Source organism: Brassica napus, chromosome A2 (assembly GCF_020379485.1).
Source record: "Brassica napus cultivar Da-Ae chromosome A2, Da-Ae, whole genome shotgun sequence".
Lineage (NCBI taxonomy): Eukaryota > Viridiplantae > Streptophyta > Magnoliopsida > Brassicales > Brassicaceae > Brassica > Brassica napus.
In genome coordinates, this window is record NC_063435.1 from 9,336,146 (window position 1) to 9,349,066 (window position 12,921).

General features: G+C 28.2%; 1 protein-coding gene across 1 annotated transcript; it reads right to left on the bottom strand.

Moving 5' to 3' along the window:
- Positions 1 to 2,555: 2,555 nt before the first annotated feature.
- Positions 2,556 to 4,630, bottom strand: LOC106394142 (ethylene-responsive transcription factor ERF118). The gene is made up of 3 exons (XM_013834740.3): positions 4,506 to 4,630; positions 4,031 to 4,265; positions 2,556 to 3,931 (listed from the first exon to the last, which is right to left on the bottom strand). The coding sequence occupies exon 3, from the start codon at positions 3,739 to 3,741 to the stop codon at positions 2,791 to 2,793; it is 951 nt and encodes a 316-aa protein (XP_013690194.2). The 5' UTR covers positions 3,742 to 3,931; positions 4,031 to 4,265; positions 4,506 to 4,630; the 3' UTR covers positions 2,556 to 2,790.
- Positions 4,631 to 12,921: the final 8,291 nt, after the last annotated feature.

Genomic DNA, 12,921 nt, shown 5'->3' on the forward strand with positions numbered 1-12,921 from the left:
TATATAGTGATCTATTATATATATCTTATTTTGTTATTAATTATTTCATACAATACATATTTAAATTAATTTAGTTATACTTTTATATTTTTATAGTATAACTAACCATTTTAGAAATGATGATATAATATGTTAGCCCACATCAGAGTAAAATATGTTTTAATTAAAATCACATATTATAGCAATTATAAATTTATATAGCACTATAGCTATGAAAAATATTAAAGTTTAATTATATTATAAAAATCATATAGTTGTATAACCATAATTTACCAATCATAAATTCATATTAATAGTCAAAATCAAAGCAATGTTGTTGTATATATCTGTCGCACCACAACTAAATACATCAATTCTATTAGGCTTTGGAAAGTTTTAAATGCTAGAATAAATAAGAAACGATTAGATTCAATGAAATGTTGATAGTTTTAAATAAAAATGAATGGCGGAATTTTTACGAATATATAGTAAATTAGGATGAAACTAATTTTGGGCTATGTCATGCTTTAACAATAAATAATTTTTCTATCGATTAAATTTGATTTAATAACGAAAACTGTTGGAGTTAAAAGAAAAACAAAAACTGTTGACAAAAAAAAATGAAAACAGAAAATTTAGTGTTGGTGTTTGTGATAGACAGTGTTATAAAATACGTTACACGTTAGTAGGATAGTTAATTACTGTATAGCACCTATATACATATGTATATACGTAATATATACGTCAGTATATTCTAAATAAATACTATAGTAATAAATAAAATAACTATATAAATTATATTTAAATAATAAAATATATAGCAAACATGATTAAATAGATTATACATTATAATTATTTATCGAATACTGAAAAGAAAACAAAACTGATACGAATGAAGTAAAATGAAATTTAAAAAAAAACGAGTACATTATAATTGTTTACTAAAATTTCTTCAAAAATATAGTTTATAAACTATGAGTATATAAACACCCGTATAAACACCATATAACACTGTATAAACTATGTATTTGCGCTCTTCCAAACCATCACCATATTATTCTATCGTATAGTAAAAAACAGTACAGTGCACTGCTGAACAGCGTAGAGTATATACACTGTATATACAGTCATACCAACTATATTTTAGAACTATGAATGTCAAAATGAGCTAGTTCGCGCAGCTCAGCTCATAGTGAGCTCGAATCTTTCATGAGCTAGCTCAGCTCATTTCATTTATTATATGAGCTTCTATGTAAACTCGAATTCTGATCATCTAGATCATGAGTTAAATGAACTAATTCGCGATCTAATATAAAAAATAATTATAAAATGAAAGTTAAAATAACTTTTATAGTATTATTCAACATTAAATATTAAAAAATCTAAAACAGTTATATTAAATACTAAATAAAACCAACACCTAAAATGAATTAAATTAAAGCTAAACCAATGATCCAAAATCTTGATTCTTCTTCAGAGTCTTGAGGCAATTCTGAATTGCGATAACTCCAAAGTGGGAGAAACGAATGTCAAATTTGGGATCAACAAAGTTTGTGAGAGAGATGATAGGGTAAGTGGGGTTTATATAGAAGATTTAGATAATTTCTAAACATGATAGTTTTTATTTTTTTTCTTCGAAAAATTTGTAGATAATTTTTAAAAGCTTAATTTCTATATTATTTATGTATGTTATACATTTTAATTTTAGAAGATAAATATGACTAGTATAAAAATTAATAATCAAGAAGATTTTGTTTTACATTTTAATTTTAAAAGATAAATATGATAAATATAAAAAAATTACACAAGTAAAAAAATTATCCAATATATATATATAATTGTAAGTATAAAAATGAACAAACTCATGAGCCAGCTCATATTTATCATAGAATATTTATATAACTTGTGATCTAATTTAAACTCAATCATTAAATTCATTTATTAAATAAATCTAAAAATAGTGATTGTGCTCGTAAAAAACGAGCTGAAATGAACTAGCTCATGAACTATTGCTCATTCTGACACCCCTATTTAGGCTTCGAATGGTGACCATCGTCCCGTCCCGCCCCGCAGTTAACATTAACAAAAATCTCTACATATACTATATATTTATACATTTTTATAACTGTTAGAATCGCAACGCAGTTGAACCGCTTGTCCCGCACCGCTTAAACCGCAGTCACCATTCGAAGCCTTAGAACACTGGTGATGGGAGTCCACCACAGTTTTCTATCAGCTAAATTTGATTTAATATTACAAAAAGATGAAAATAAAAATTAGAGTTTGGAGTTTGTGATGGCGCGGCGAATCAGCAGTGAAGAAAATTGGCTAAAAGTTCTCGTGAGTTGTCACTTTCTATCACATTCTTTCGATCGCAACACGTGAACAGAAGGAAAGGCCATCAAGAACAACGAATGAAACAACAAATTAACGCTAAAGAGTAGATCCTTCCATCAATAAAAGTGAGAGGTTGGAAAATATGTAGTAGTGATGGCATTCAAACTCTCAAAAACTTTGGACGGTTCTAAAAAGCAAAATTTCAAAACCCAAAACTATAAGAGACAAATAAACACACAAGAGAAGCAAAAACAGTTATGAATCATTAGAGCATCAAACTTTCATTACTTCATCTTTTACATCTCAAAACAATAATTTAAATAAATAAAAAACACTCCTAATTGCAAAACCCGGCTACTTATCGTCCTACGATCTTACTTCTCTCTGGAACATACACTTCTTTGTATGTCTTATTCAAATACCCAAAAGAAAAACATAAAAACTCTCCTCACTTGAAAGAAAACTCGTATATTCTTAAGCAGCAAAACTTTTCATGGAGCAAGTCATGTTGAGAGGCGAGGTTTGATCCAGGAAACTCGAGCCAGCTAGCTCAAGCTCAACATCTGCAAAGTCGAAATCCGGTAAGGCACTCGGACCGCTTTCTTCAAATCCGCTAATATCATCCAGCAAACCAAAATCATCAAGCTGATCATCAGTGAAGAAACAATCAAAGTCTAGACCAAGATCGTTTCCTCCACCTCCACCTCCCATTGATCCACCGTCACCAATGAACTCAGGGATTTGTAGATCAGCAAAGTTGAAATCAAACAACACTTCCTCGCTCAAATCAACACCATCATCATCATTTGTAGTGATCTTCATCATCACTTCTTCTTTAGCTGAAGAAGAAGAAGCGTCTTGCTCGAGAGAAGTAGTGGTTGAGGAGCCTGAGCACTGACTGTTCTCAGACGAAGAAACCTCAGGTTTAGCATCCTCGGACACAGGGAGAGGATCATCAACGATGCCGAGAAGTTCATCATACTCTCTCCTCTTATTTTTATAAGCTTGATGAGCGTCTTCCAGAGTAAGAAAAGTACCCAACCACCTCCTCGTCTTGAGGATGGGATGCCTAATCTCAGCAGCCCACTTGCCCCACTTCCTCTGCCTAACACCAACAGGCTTGTTAAGCAACTTGGCACGAGAAGCCGCGAACCTAGCCGCCCCTGCTCTCTTGCTCATGGTCACAGTACTATCCGGTGAAGCACTATCAGAATGCAATGGAAAGTTGATCTCACGTACAATGCGTTTCACTGGACGAGGCCTAGGGATCATCTCTTCCTCGTCGCTAGAGGAATCATCAGTTGCGTAAGGATCGGCCACGATGATCCTCACTTTTCTCAAAACTTGGGTTTCTTGAGGATCGGATGATAAAGAGTTATCACTCTTTGGTTTCTTCGTAACACGTTGTTTCCTAATCGCTACCATTGTTGTCGTTATCACACAACCAAAATCCTCAAAAACCCCCCAGAAGAACCAAAAAAAAAAAACAGAACAGAATCACTCAGATTAAAAAAGGGGTTCTGTAATAAAAAAAAAATCTCAGCGAACTATGAAAAAAGAAAACTTTTGCTGCTTTATGTGAAAACCACCGAACACTTCAACGCCAGAACAAGTCCTGAGACATTAAAACAAAACATGGGGTTTAAGTCTCTGTCTCCTTCAGATCTCATAGAAGGGAAGAAGAAGAAGAAATGATGAGAAAGACAGATGATACCTTTTGGGCCTTAAGCGCATGGAAAGAGAGGGAATCTCGAGAACAAGCCTCTGCTTAGAGCAGAAGTGAAGTGCGTTTGCCAGACCAGGGTTCGAACAAGCAGATGATGAAATCGGACAAGAGATGTTAATCAGCGATGAAATCAGAGCTTTTGATTCAAACCCAGCCGACATAAATCCGCGTTCACAAACGCTTGAACAAGGTTCTTCTCACGAAACCCTGAGTTTCACTGTTCCTGTTCTTCGTTTAAGACACACAGACAAAACAACAAGTGAGAAACCCAAACAGCTAAAACCCTGGAGAAAGATTAGAAATCTGGGGATGAGATTTTTCTTTGATCTATATAAAAAATGTTAAAATAAAAACTCGATTTTTATAATACGTTATACGCAAATCTCCAGAAGAAGAGGAAGAAACAAAACGATTCTTTTTATAAACTTTTGAGAAACGTAGAAGTAAATATTATATTTTTAACCTTTTGTTTCTGCTGTGATTCTCTTGTTTCAGCGTTTTTTTTTGCTCTGAAGAAGCTATGTCACGCTCTTTGTGTTGTGTCTAACATATATATACACTTTTTTTTAGTGATGGTCAAAACGAAAGAGCGACAAAAATGGGAATGAAATATTCAGTTTTTTTTGGTAACAACCAATTAGGAATTTAATATTATTCTGCAAGTTAATCTTTACTAATTTATAGCCTATTCACATTCATTGACCAGCTAAAATAGTTAATGCGCCTTCCGTTTTTTACAGAACTAACCATAACAGTTTTTGACTCTCTTTTCTTTTTGCGTTACACTGTGTTAATTTTATAGAGAAAATGAATATTAGCAACGTATTGTTATGGGGAGACATGGTAGAAGTATCGACAATTTTAGCATTAATGGCGCATGAGTCATGCATCTATCATGGCCCGCAAAGAATCTCAGAACGTGGTTCTCACGCTCTCTTGCCATCGAAAAGGAAAATTCAGATTTTACAAAAAAAAACAATTAATTTAGATAAAAATCTATTTTATCGGTAAAAATCTTCAAGTTTTGGTAAAAAATCTATATTTAAGAAATAGCCGAAAATATATATTTAAACAATATATACACTATTTTTTTAAAAGAAATCTTCTATATCTAAATTTAAGTAAATTTCTTTCTTTAATTTACTAAAAAAAATTAAGAAACAAATACTATAGATTTGGGCAAAGTTCATGCTTTTGATTTTCTAATAGGTTTAGTTAAATTTTTGGGATGTTGAATAGATAAATTATAAGAAACCAAAATTATATGATCTGAAATCGTATTAAATAACATGTATACTTATTTTTAAAAATATTTGGATATACTGATCAAATTAATTTTGCAACGATAATCAAATGATTAATTTAGAAACTACAAGTATACATTTATATTTATATTTCAAATAATCAATATATTTAAATTATTTTTAGATAGATAATATTAGTTATTTGAAATTAAAATATCTAAGAACTGGAAATATTTGAATTTACTAGTTTTATTTAGAATAAACAACTTTTTTAAGTTAACCAGATTTTTATTTTGGTTTTTTGTTTTATTTATATATTTTTGAATATATATTGAGTGATTTGGTTAGACTTCTTGAATAATATATCTGTTTATGATTAAACATAGTTAAATTTTAAATTTTATTAATATTTATCAGTTTCTTACATAAATACCCATATTAAATAAATTTGACAAATAATTAAACCAAAACTGAATATTTTGTATATACATGAATATATTATTTTGGAGAGATATATATCGTATCTTTATAATATTATTATTTGGGAAATCAACTTCCTACGTGTCGCGCTCACGTTAACTCTCACGGTGGTTGATTACAATGATATATATTTATTTTTTTTTGACAGCAAAGAATTTACAGACTCATGTTGACTCTGTAAACCAAATCGGTAACTCCGCATCCATGTGAACGACAAATGACGATTGTTTCCTAGCACTGCGTGCTAGACTATCCGCTCGAAGATTCGCTGTCCGAGGTACATGAACGATATCTGAGTTGAGGAAACTTCCTTTGAGAAACTTTATGTCTTCCAAATAGCTTTCGAATGCTGGCCATTCTTCTGGTTCCGAAACCATCTTCACCAATTGAGAACAATCCGTTGCAAACGTTACCTGAAACTGTCTTAATGAATAAATATATCTAGTTATCATTATTAAATATATTTTTTCTATTTTTTTCCTTTTTTATTTAGGTTTCTTTTTTATTTATTTTTCAAAAAACGAATATAATAAAGAAAATTTATAAATTTTAAAAACGAAAATATCTTATATATTATATATATACAGTGTAATTCATAATAAAGAAATTTCACAAAATAATCTTGATTTTAAAGTAAAGAAATAATCTTCCCTTCTAAAAGATAATCTTAAAAACATAATATATATTTTAAAAGTGTTAAGCATTTTATTTAAATCAATCTATTTCTCAAATTATTACAAAATAATTTAATAACATAAATTAAGATATATTTAATGAATAAAATTTAATTTCATCTTTCTTTTTTATTTAAGTTCCTTTTTATATTTTAAAAATTAACATATATGATAAATAAGATATTAATAAATTTTAAGAAGAATATATTTTTATTTATATAATGTGATTCCATAAAAATTAAAGTTTAGAAAAATATCAAAGTAAAGAAATAATATTCCCTTTTAAAATTTATCGGTTATGTTTTTATGTAACTTTGTATATATCATCATTTTATTTTATAATTTTAGTTTTCCAAATTAGCATATACTAAATTACTAAAAAATCAAAATATATATACACATCTAAGATGAACAACCAAACTAATACAATGAATATAAATATTTATACTTTAATTTGACGGAATATATGTAACACAAAATGAGTAACTAAACCAATTCAAAATTTTTATACAAAGTCAAACATTAAATTAAAATAATATGTTTTTTTTATAGTAATATTTTTATACATATAAATTATAGAACAGCTCAACATATTACAAATAAATATTAAGTTTTCAAATAATATTATAAATATATATATATATATATATTAACCAACTATTACAATTATGTATTTTGTATAACTCTTATATATATGCATAAGGTTTCAATGGACTATCATTGTTATATTTATTTATGTAACTTTGAATCGTCAACACTTTAGTTTACTTTTACTATCTGATTTTCAAAACAATATATATTGAATTATACACAATCTTACTAAAATATGTTTAAAAATCTAAGATAAGAATCAAACTACATCAAAATAACAAAATTAATCAAAATTTTAAGCTGTACAACAAAAATATTATAATTGAACCAGAAAAGTAAATATTATCTAATATATCCAAATATTAACCAAATAGTCGAGATATTATATATCCAAAATTATACGTCTAATTAAAATAATATCATGTTATTTAAAATCATTCATACAATATAAATTAAAGAATAATTAAAATTAAAATATTAAAAAAATATTATAATATATTATTTTATAATATTTATATCCGTGCATGAGTACGAGAAAATCACCTAGTATATTTAAAATAAAAACGAATTATATACAAAAATTAAGAAAAGAACTTAACACAAATTTGGTCCGCGGACTGAATGACCAAGCATCAATACTACATGAAAAACAAATATAGTTGTGTGACTAATGCTTCAATTGGTAATACATGCAGAGGTAACAATAAGAGAAAATGTGACATTTTTCAAAATTTACATCATTTATAAGAATTGAAGTATAATATCAAACACATTTTTCCTTCGTTATTCTTCAATTGTAAAGAGAAAATTTGTTTTTTTTACTAAATAAATTTTAAATTATCATTATAGTATATAGATATTAAAAATCATTTCAACTTTTCTTTTGTTGATTGGGGATATTCGGTGGACCGAAATCCATCAGATTGATCTCCGGGAACATGTCTCCGACACCAAAGAGATCCAGTTGTTCGTAGGGGAAATCAGATACCTCTGTCATCTGGTCACATGGATGGATAATCTAAGTGTGAGATTTCGAACTTGGGTTCGTTATAGACTTTCTGAATTGCATTTGTCATTCGACCATACCCGCGTGATTTATTTATTTAATTTGTATTATTTTAAAAATCTCATTTAATTTATACTCACAAATCACTATGAAATTTTGTTCATAAATTTTTTATATTTATTTCTCAAATTTATTAATGTATTTTATCTTTATTAGTTTTGTTTATTTTTACTCGTTTTAGACCTAGTGCTCTATTAAAAAAATTAGTGTGAAGTAAGAAAAAGATAGTGACGCTTGTTTCAAACTGTCCGACTAAGATTTAGGTTTCTTTAGGAACTAGTATGAATAATTTATCTTGTACAGAAAGAAACATACAACACATATTTTTTGCTTTTATAAATACAGAATTTGACCCTATAATTAACAAAAAGATTGTTCCTCCTCTTAATATGTTTCCTCACGAAAAAAGTAGAGTAAGGCGATACTCCGGCGATCTCTCCAATCACTGACACTCTCTCCAATGTTCTCTCTGTCAAATATCACAAAACCATTTGATTTGATGAAAAAGAATTATGGAAAAAAAAGAAGAAAGGAGGAAGATAGTCGAATAATAAAAGTTGAATCAACGTGATTCATTGTAACTCAAAGTCAAGAATACAATAAATTTGAATACAATTAGTTACGAATGTTTTTTAAATTTTCTCAGATTTAAAAGAATATAATATACGAAAATATAAATACATAGAACATAGACAAGGTTAGAATACGTATTATAAAAAATAGAACATAGAGAAAAGAATATAATTTCATTGAGAAAAATATTATAATTTAAATTCTACCATGTTTAGAACATATCACACATGTTAGTACTCGATGTTTTATCTAAAGTATATAATAGAACAAAAAAAGAATACAAGTTAATGTATCTAGATTCTTTACAATAAATTAAAAACCTACATTATATATTGTATTTTGTAAATTAGAAAGACCTTGGTTATAACTGAGGCACACATATTATATATTTGGATAGATCATAGAAGGTAATTTTTAACATTAGAAAGACCTTGGTTATAACTGAGGCACACATATTACAATACGAATTATAACATTAATAAATTGTATAAAGTTAAAACATATATATATATATATAATGTGTTTAATTTTTAATAATTATTTTTTATCATGAAGGTAATTATGTCCAAAACTGATCAATTAATGCAAAGGTATCAATGGACAAAAATATTTTCATTATAGTCTACTTTGCCAATTTCCCCAGAATTATATGTTGAAGATAAATATTAGATTCTCAATTACTATGTTCATTGATTAGGAACTTTGCAGGGATAAATCTTAAACTTTTGGACAAAAAAATAAAGTCTTGGCTCGCTCACTTTTTTATTTACATTGATTTAGTATTATTATTATTATTATATATATTATTATAGAGTATTAAATCTATTATATCTATGCTTTAATAACCGATATTTTTATTTTATAACAAAGATTTATATTTAGCAATCTTATTACACTACATTGAGCTACTTTATAAAGAGTTACGTCTAATGATTCTATTTATACTAGTGATTTTTTCTGACATTTATGCACATTTGAAAATAAATTGTATTTTGGAATTTAAAATAATAATGTTCAAAAAGTCACCAGACTGTGGTTATACATCTTTTAGAGAATTAGGTGATGATTGTTTTCTTATTTTTTAGATTTTGGATTTTGGTTTTTGGTTTTTGGTTTTTAGTTTTTGGTTTTTAGATTTTAGATTTTGGTTTTTAGTTTTTGGCTTTTACTTTTAAAATAACAAAAAAAATATAAATATCTGGACATGTAAAGTGTATTTAATTATAGACAATGAATAATTGATTTTATATTAACAGAATTAAAATATTTATATTTTTTTAAAAATATGGTAAAATGCATAAAATTTATGTAGTTCAAAATTTAAACATACAAAGCAATAGCTAGATTATTAAATAAAAATTGTAATATGTATAATACATTGGCAATATTTTCTTTTTTGGATAATAGTATTTTGATGGCAATATTGATTTTTATTTTTAGATATTAATTATTTGATTATTCTCTAAATATTTTGTTCTTCTAAATTTGATTTATTATTTATGTAATTATTTTTAAAAATATGATTTATAAGTAAATTGGTTTTAATGAATGTGACAGTAAGAAATCAATAAATAAATAAAAATTAAGTATCTGTATATTATCAATAAGGAATATGTAGATTGGTTTATTTTTGAAACTAAAAATAAATAATTATGTTAATTTTATTCCTTAGTATAAAATATACAAATACTTTAGTGATTTGGAATTACTTATTAATTTTATTATATTAATACATAAATATACAAATACATTAATAATAAATAAAAAATAAAAACCCATGAATGAAAAAAAAAAAGCAAAACTACTGTTAAAAACCAAGAAATAGTGGCTTTTGGTTTTTACTTGAAAATAGGTAGTTAACTATAAAATCTGGTTTCCTATATTTTAGGGAATCTATTTCCCCAAAATCTTGATTGGTAAAAAAAGGGTTTTTACAAAAACAAAAACCAAAAACTGTTTAAGAAACTACAAACAATCAATCTCTTAATGTTGCAACTTAATGTTTATGCAGACGTTTAAACCGATTCTGTAAAAAGTTGTTTACAAAATTGTTTTGTTCATACCAGATTTGCTGACTAAGCGAACGTCTTAATACACCTAAATCAATTTTTAGAACACAAAAATATAATGATGATGATGCTGTGCCTTTTACAATCCAATCAATATATTGATGATATTAGGCCAATGAAAATTGATGTCTAATGGAAATATATTTAGGTTAGATCCTTCCATATTGGACATAATTAATTGTTTACATGACTAAACTAAATTGAATCTCATCATGAATCAACGTCTTTGCCCATAGATTCATGCTTTACCCTTGATTGAAAACTTGTGTTTGTTCTTAATTTACTTGAGCTCTGAACTATTGTGTTTGAAACTTATTTATTTATACTTAATTACTTATTACTCAAACTATATTTGCTTAGATTAAGTATTGAACTTGCATTTTTTTTGCTAGAATTATCATTAGATTATATTAATACTCATTACATTACAATTACATTGGGCTTGCAATAGTGCAATTGTCCTAGAGTAAACTTAATCCATATTAAGTTTTGGCGTTGTTGCCAATTATAAGATTGATTTTGAATTAAAATAAATAAAATAATTAGTTAGGGTATTAAACTAGATATCTAAAAAATTTGAGTATTAAAAAGCTCAATAAAATTTAGTTGAGATATTTTTATAAAAATTTCTTATTTATTTAAATATTAGAAAAAATAAAATAGCAAAGAAACATGAAGAAAATAGTTTGGAAGCGGCAGGTATCGGTTGGTCTTACATAGCATGTAAGGCAATCAATTACTTCAAGGCTCCACTTCCATACGAGCAACGAATTCCCCGAGAGAAGCAGAGGCTGAAGCATTGCGAATGGCTGTAACTCAAATGAGAGCACTGGCTTTCCACAAGATTCACTTCTTAAGTGACTGTAAGTCCATAGTGGATGAGTTGGCTCAGTATACCACAAGAGCAACAATCCGGAAAGTCCGTAACACGGAGAGCATCTCCATGATACAGGACATTGTAGAAGCTGCAAGGGATAATGAATTTACTTTCTCTTATATGCCTAGGAGCAGCTAAAGTCTAGTAGATAAACTGGCAAAAAGAGCCAGATGTAATAATCAAAACTATGTAATAACTTGGTTTTGAGAATAAAGTTAAGGAGGTTGACAAAAAAAAAAAAAAAAAAAAAGCAAAGAAACATGGAGAAGTAGGAAGGTAAGTGGGCCACGCAAACGGTAGCGCGTGACTCCAAGCACTGTCCCCCACACACGCTGCTCTCTTTTCCCGCCATATAGCCGCCTGCAACTCTCTTTGGGTCTCACTTTCCCGCCCATAAAACTGTCAATCACCTAACCTGTCTCATCTCCTTCCACGTATCACTATTGTCACGTGCCTTTTGTCTTGTGCCATGGACTCGCGAACTCTCTGTGTTTTGCTCGGTTCTCAAGGTCATCTTATTAAATTATTTATCGTATCTCTTTTCCCTGATGTGAAACATATAACGTATTGTCAAAAACCTTAACGAGAAATAAACATATTGTTAAAAGTTTATTGTTACAATATAAAAAATGGATCTTGTATCTGTCAATGGTATCTGAAATCCAAATAGTGTGTGGAAATAATAACGAAGTGAAGTAAAGCCGACAAGTTGAAAACAGATTTACAAAAGCCGTTGGGAGTGTAAAGTAATACTAACAAATAAGTTATTGATGTGTTCTTTTCTTTCCCACCGCTCACCACGACCCGGCACACTCACTCGTTACAAACTTAAAAAAATATGTTGTTGTTGATTAAGGTTTAGCAATTAATTACCACAACGACATGTCAAATGGAATGGTATAAGTTTTTGGATGTGTGAGTAGCATCATAAGATCGTAAGGTTTAGAATAAAGGATCTTGTGGGCTATACTTTTCTTCTACTAGGCTTTTTGGATTAGAGTCCTTAGTCATAGATCATTGCCTAACTTCGTTAGATTCTGTTGTATTCACTTATTAGATTTTAGCATGTGTATTAAGACAAGGAAAAAGACCATCAAGATGGGGACAAGTTTATAAACCTGTTGAACATTTCACATAGGCGTGATATTATTTATTTATTTATACCAAAATATGGTCAATGGTTGGTATAAAAAATCTTCATCGAGTGGAAAATAAATAAAAACCTTATTCAAAAGTGACGAATCATTGATCGTTACATGTCATAGATGCTGATGAATAGTCTTGGGGTTTGTATTCTGCAGACGA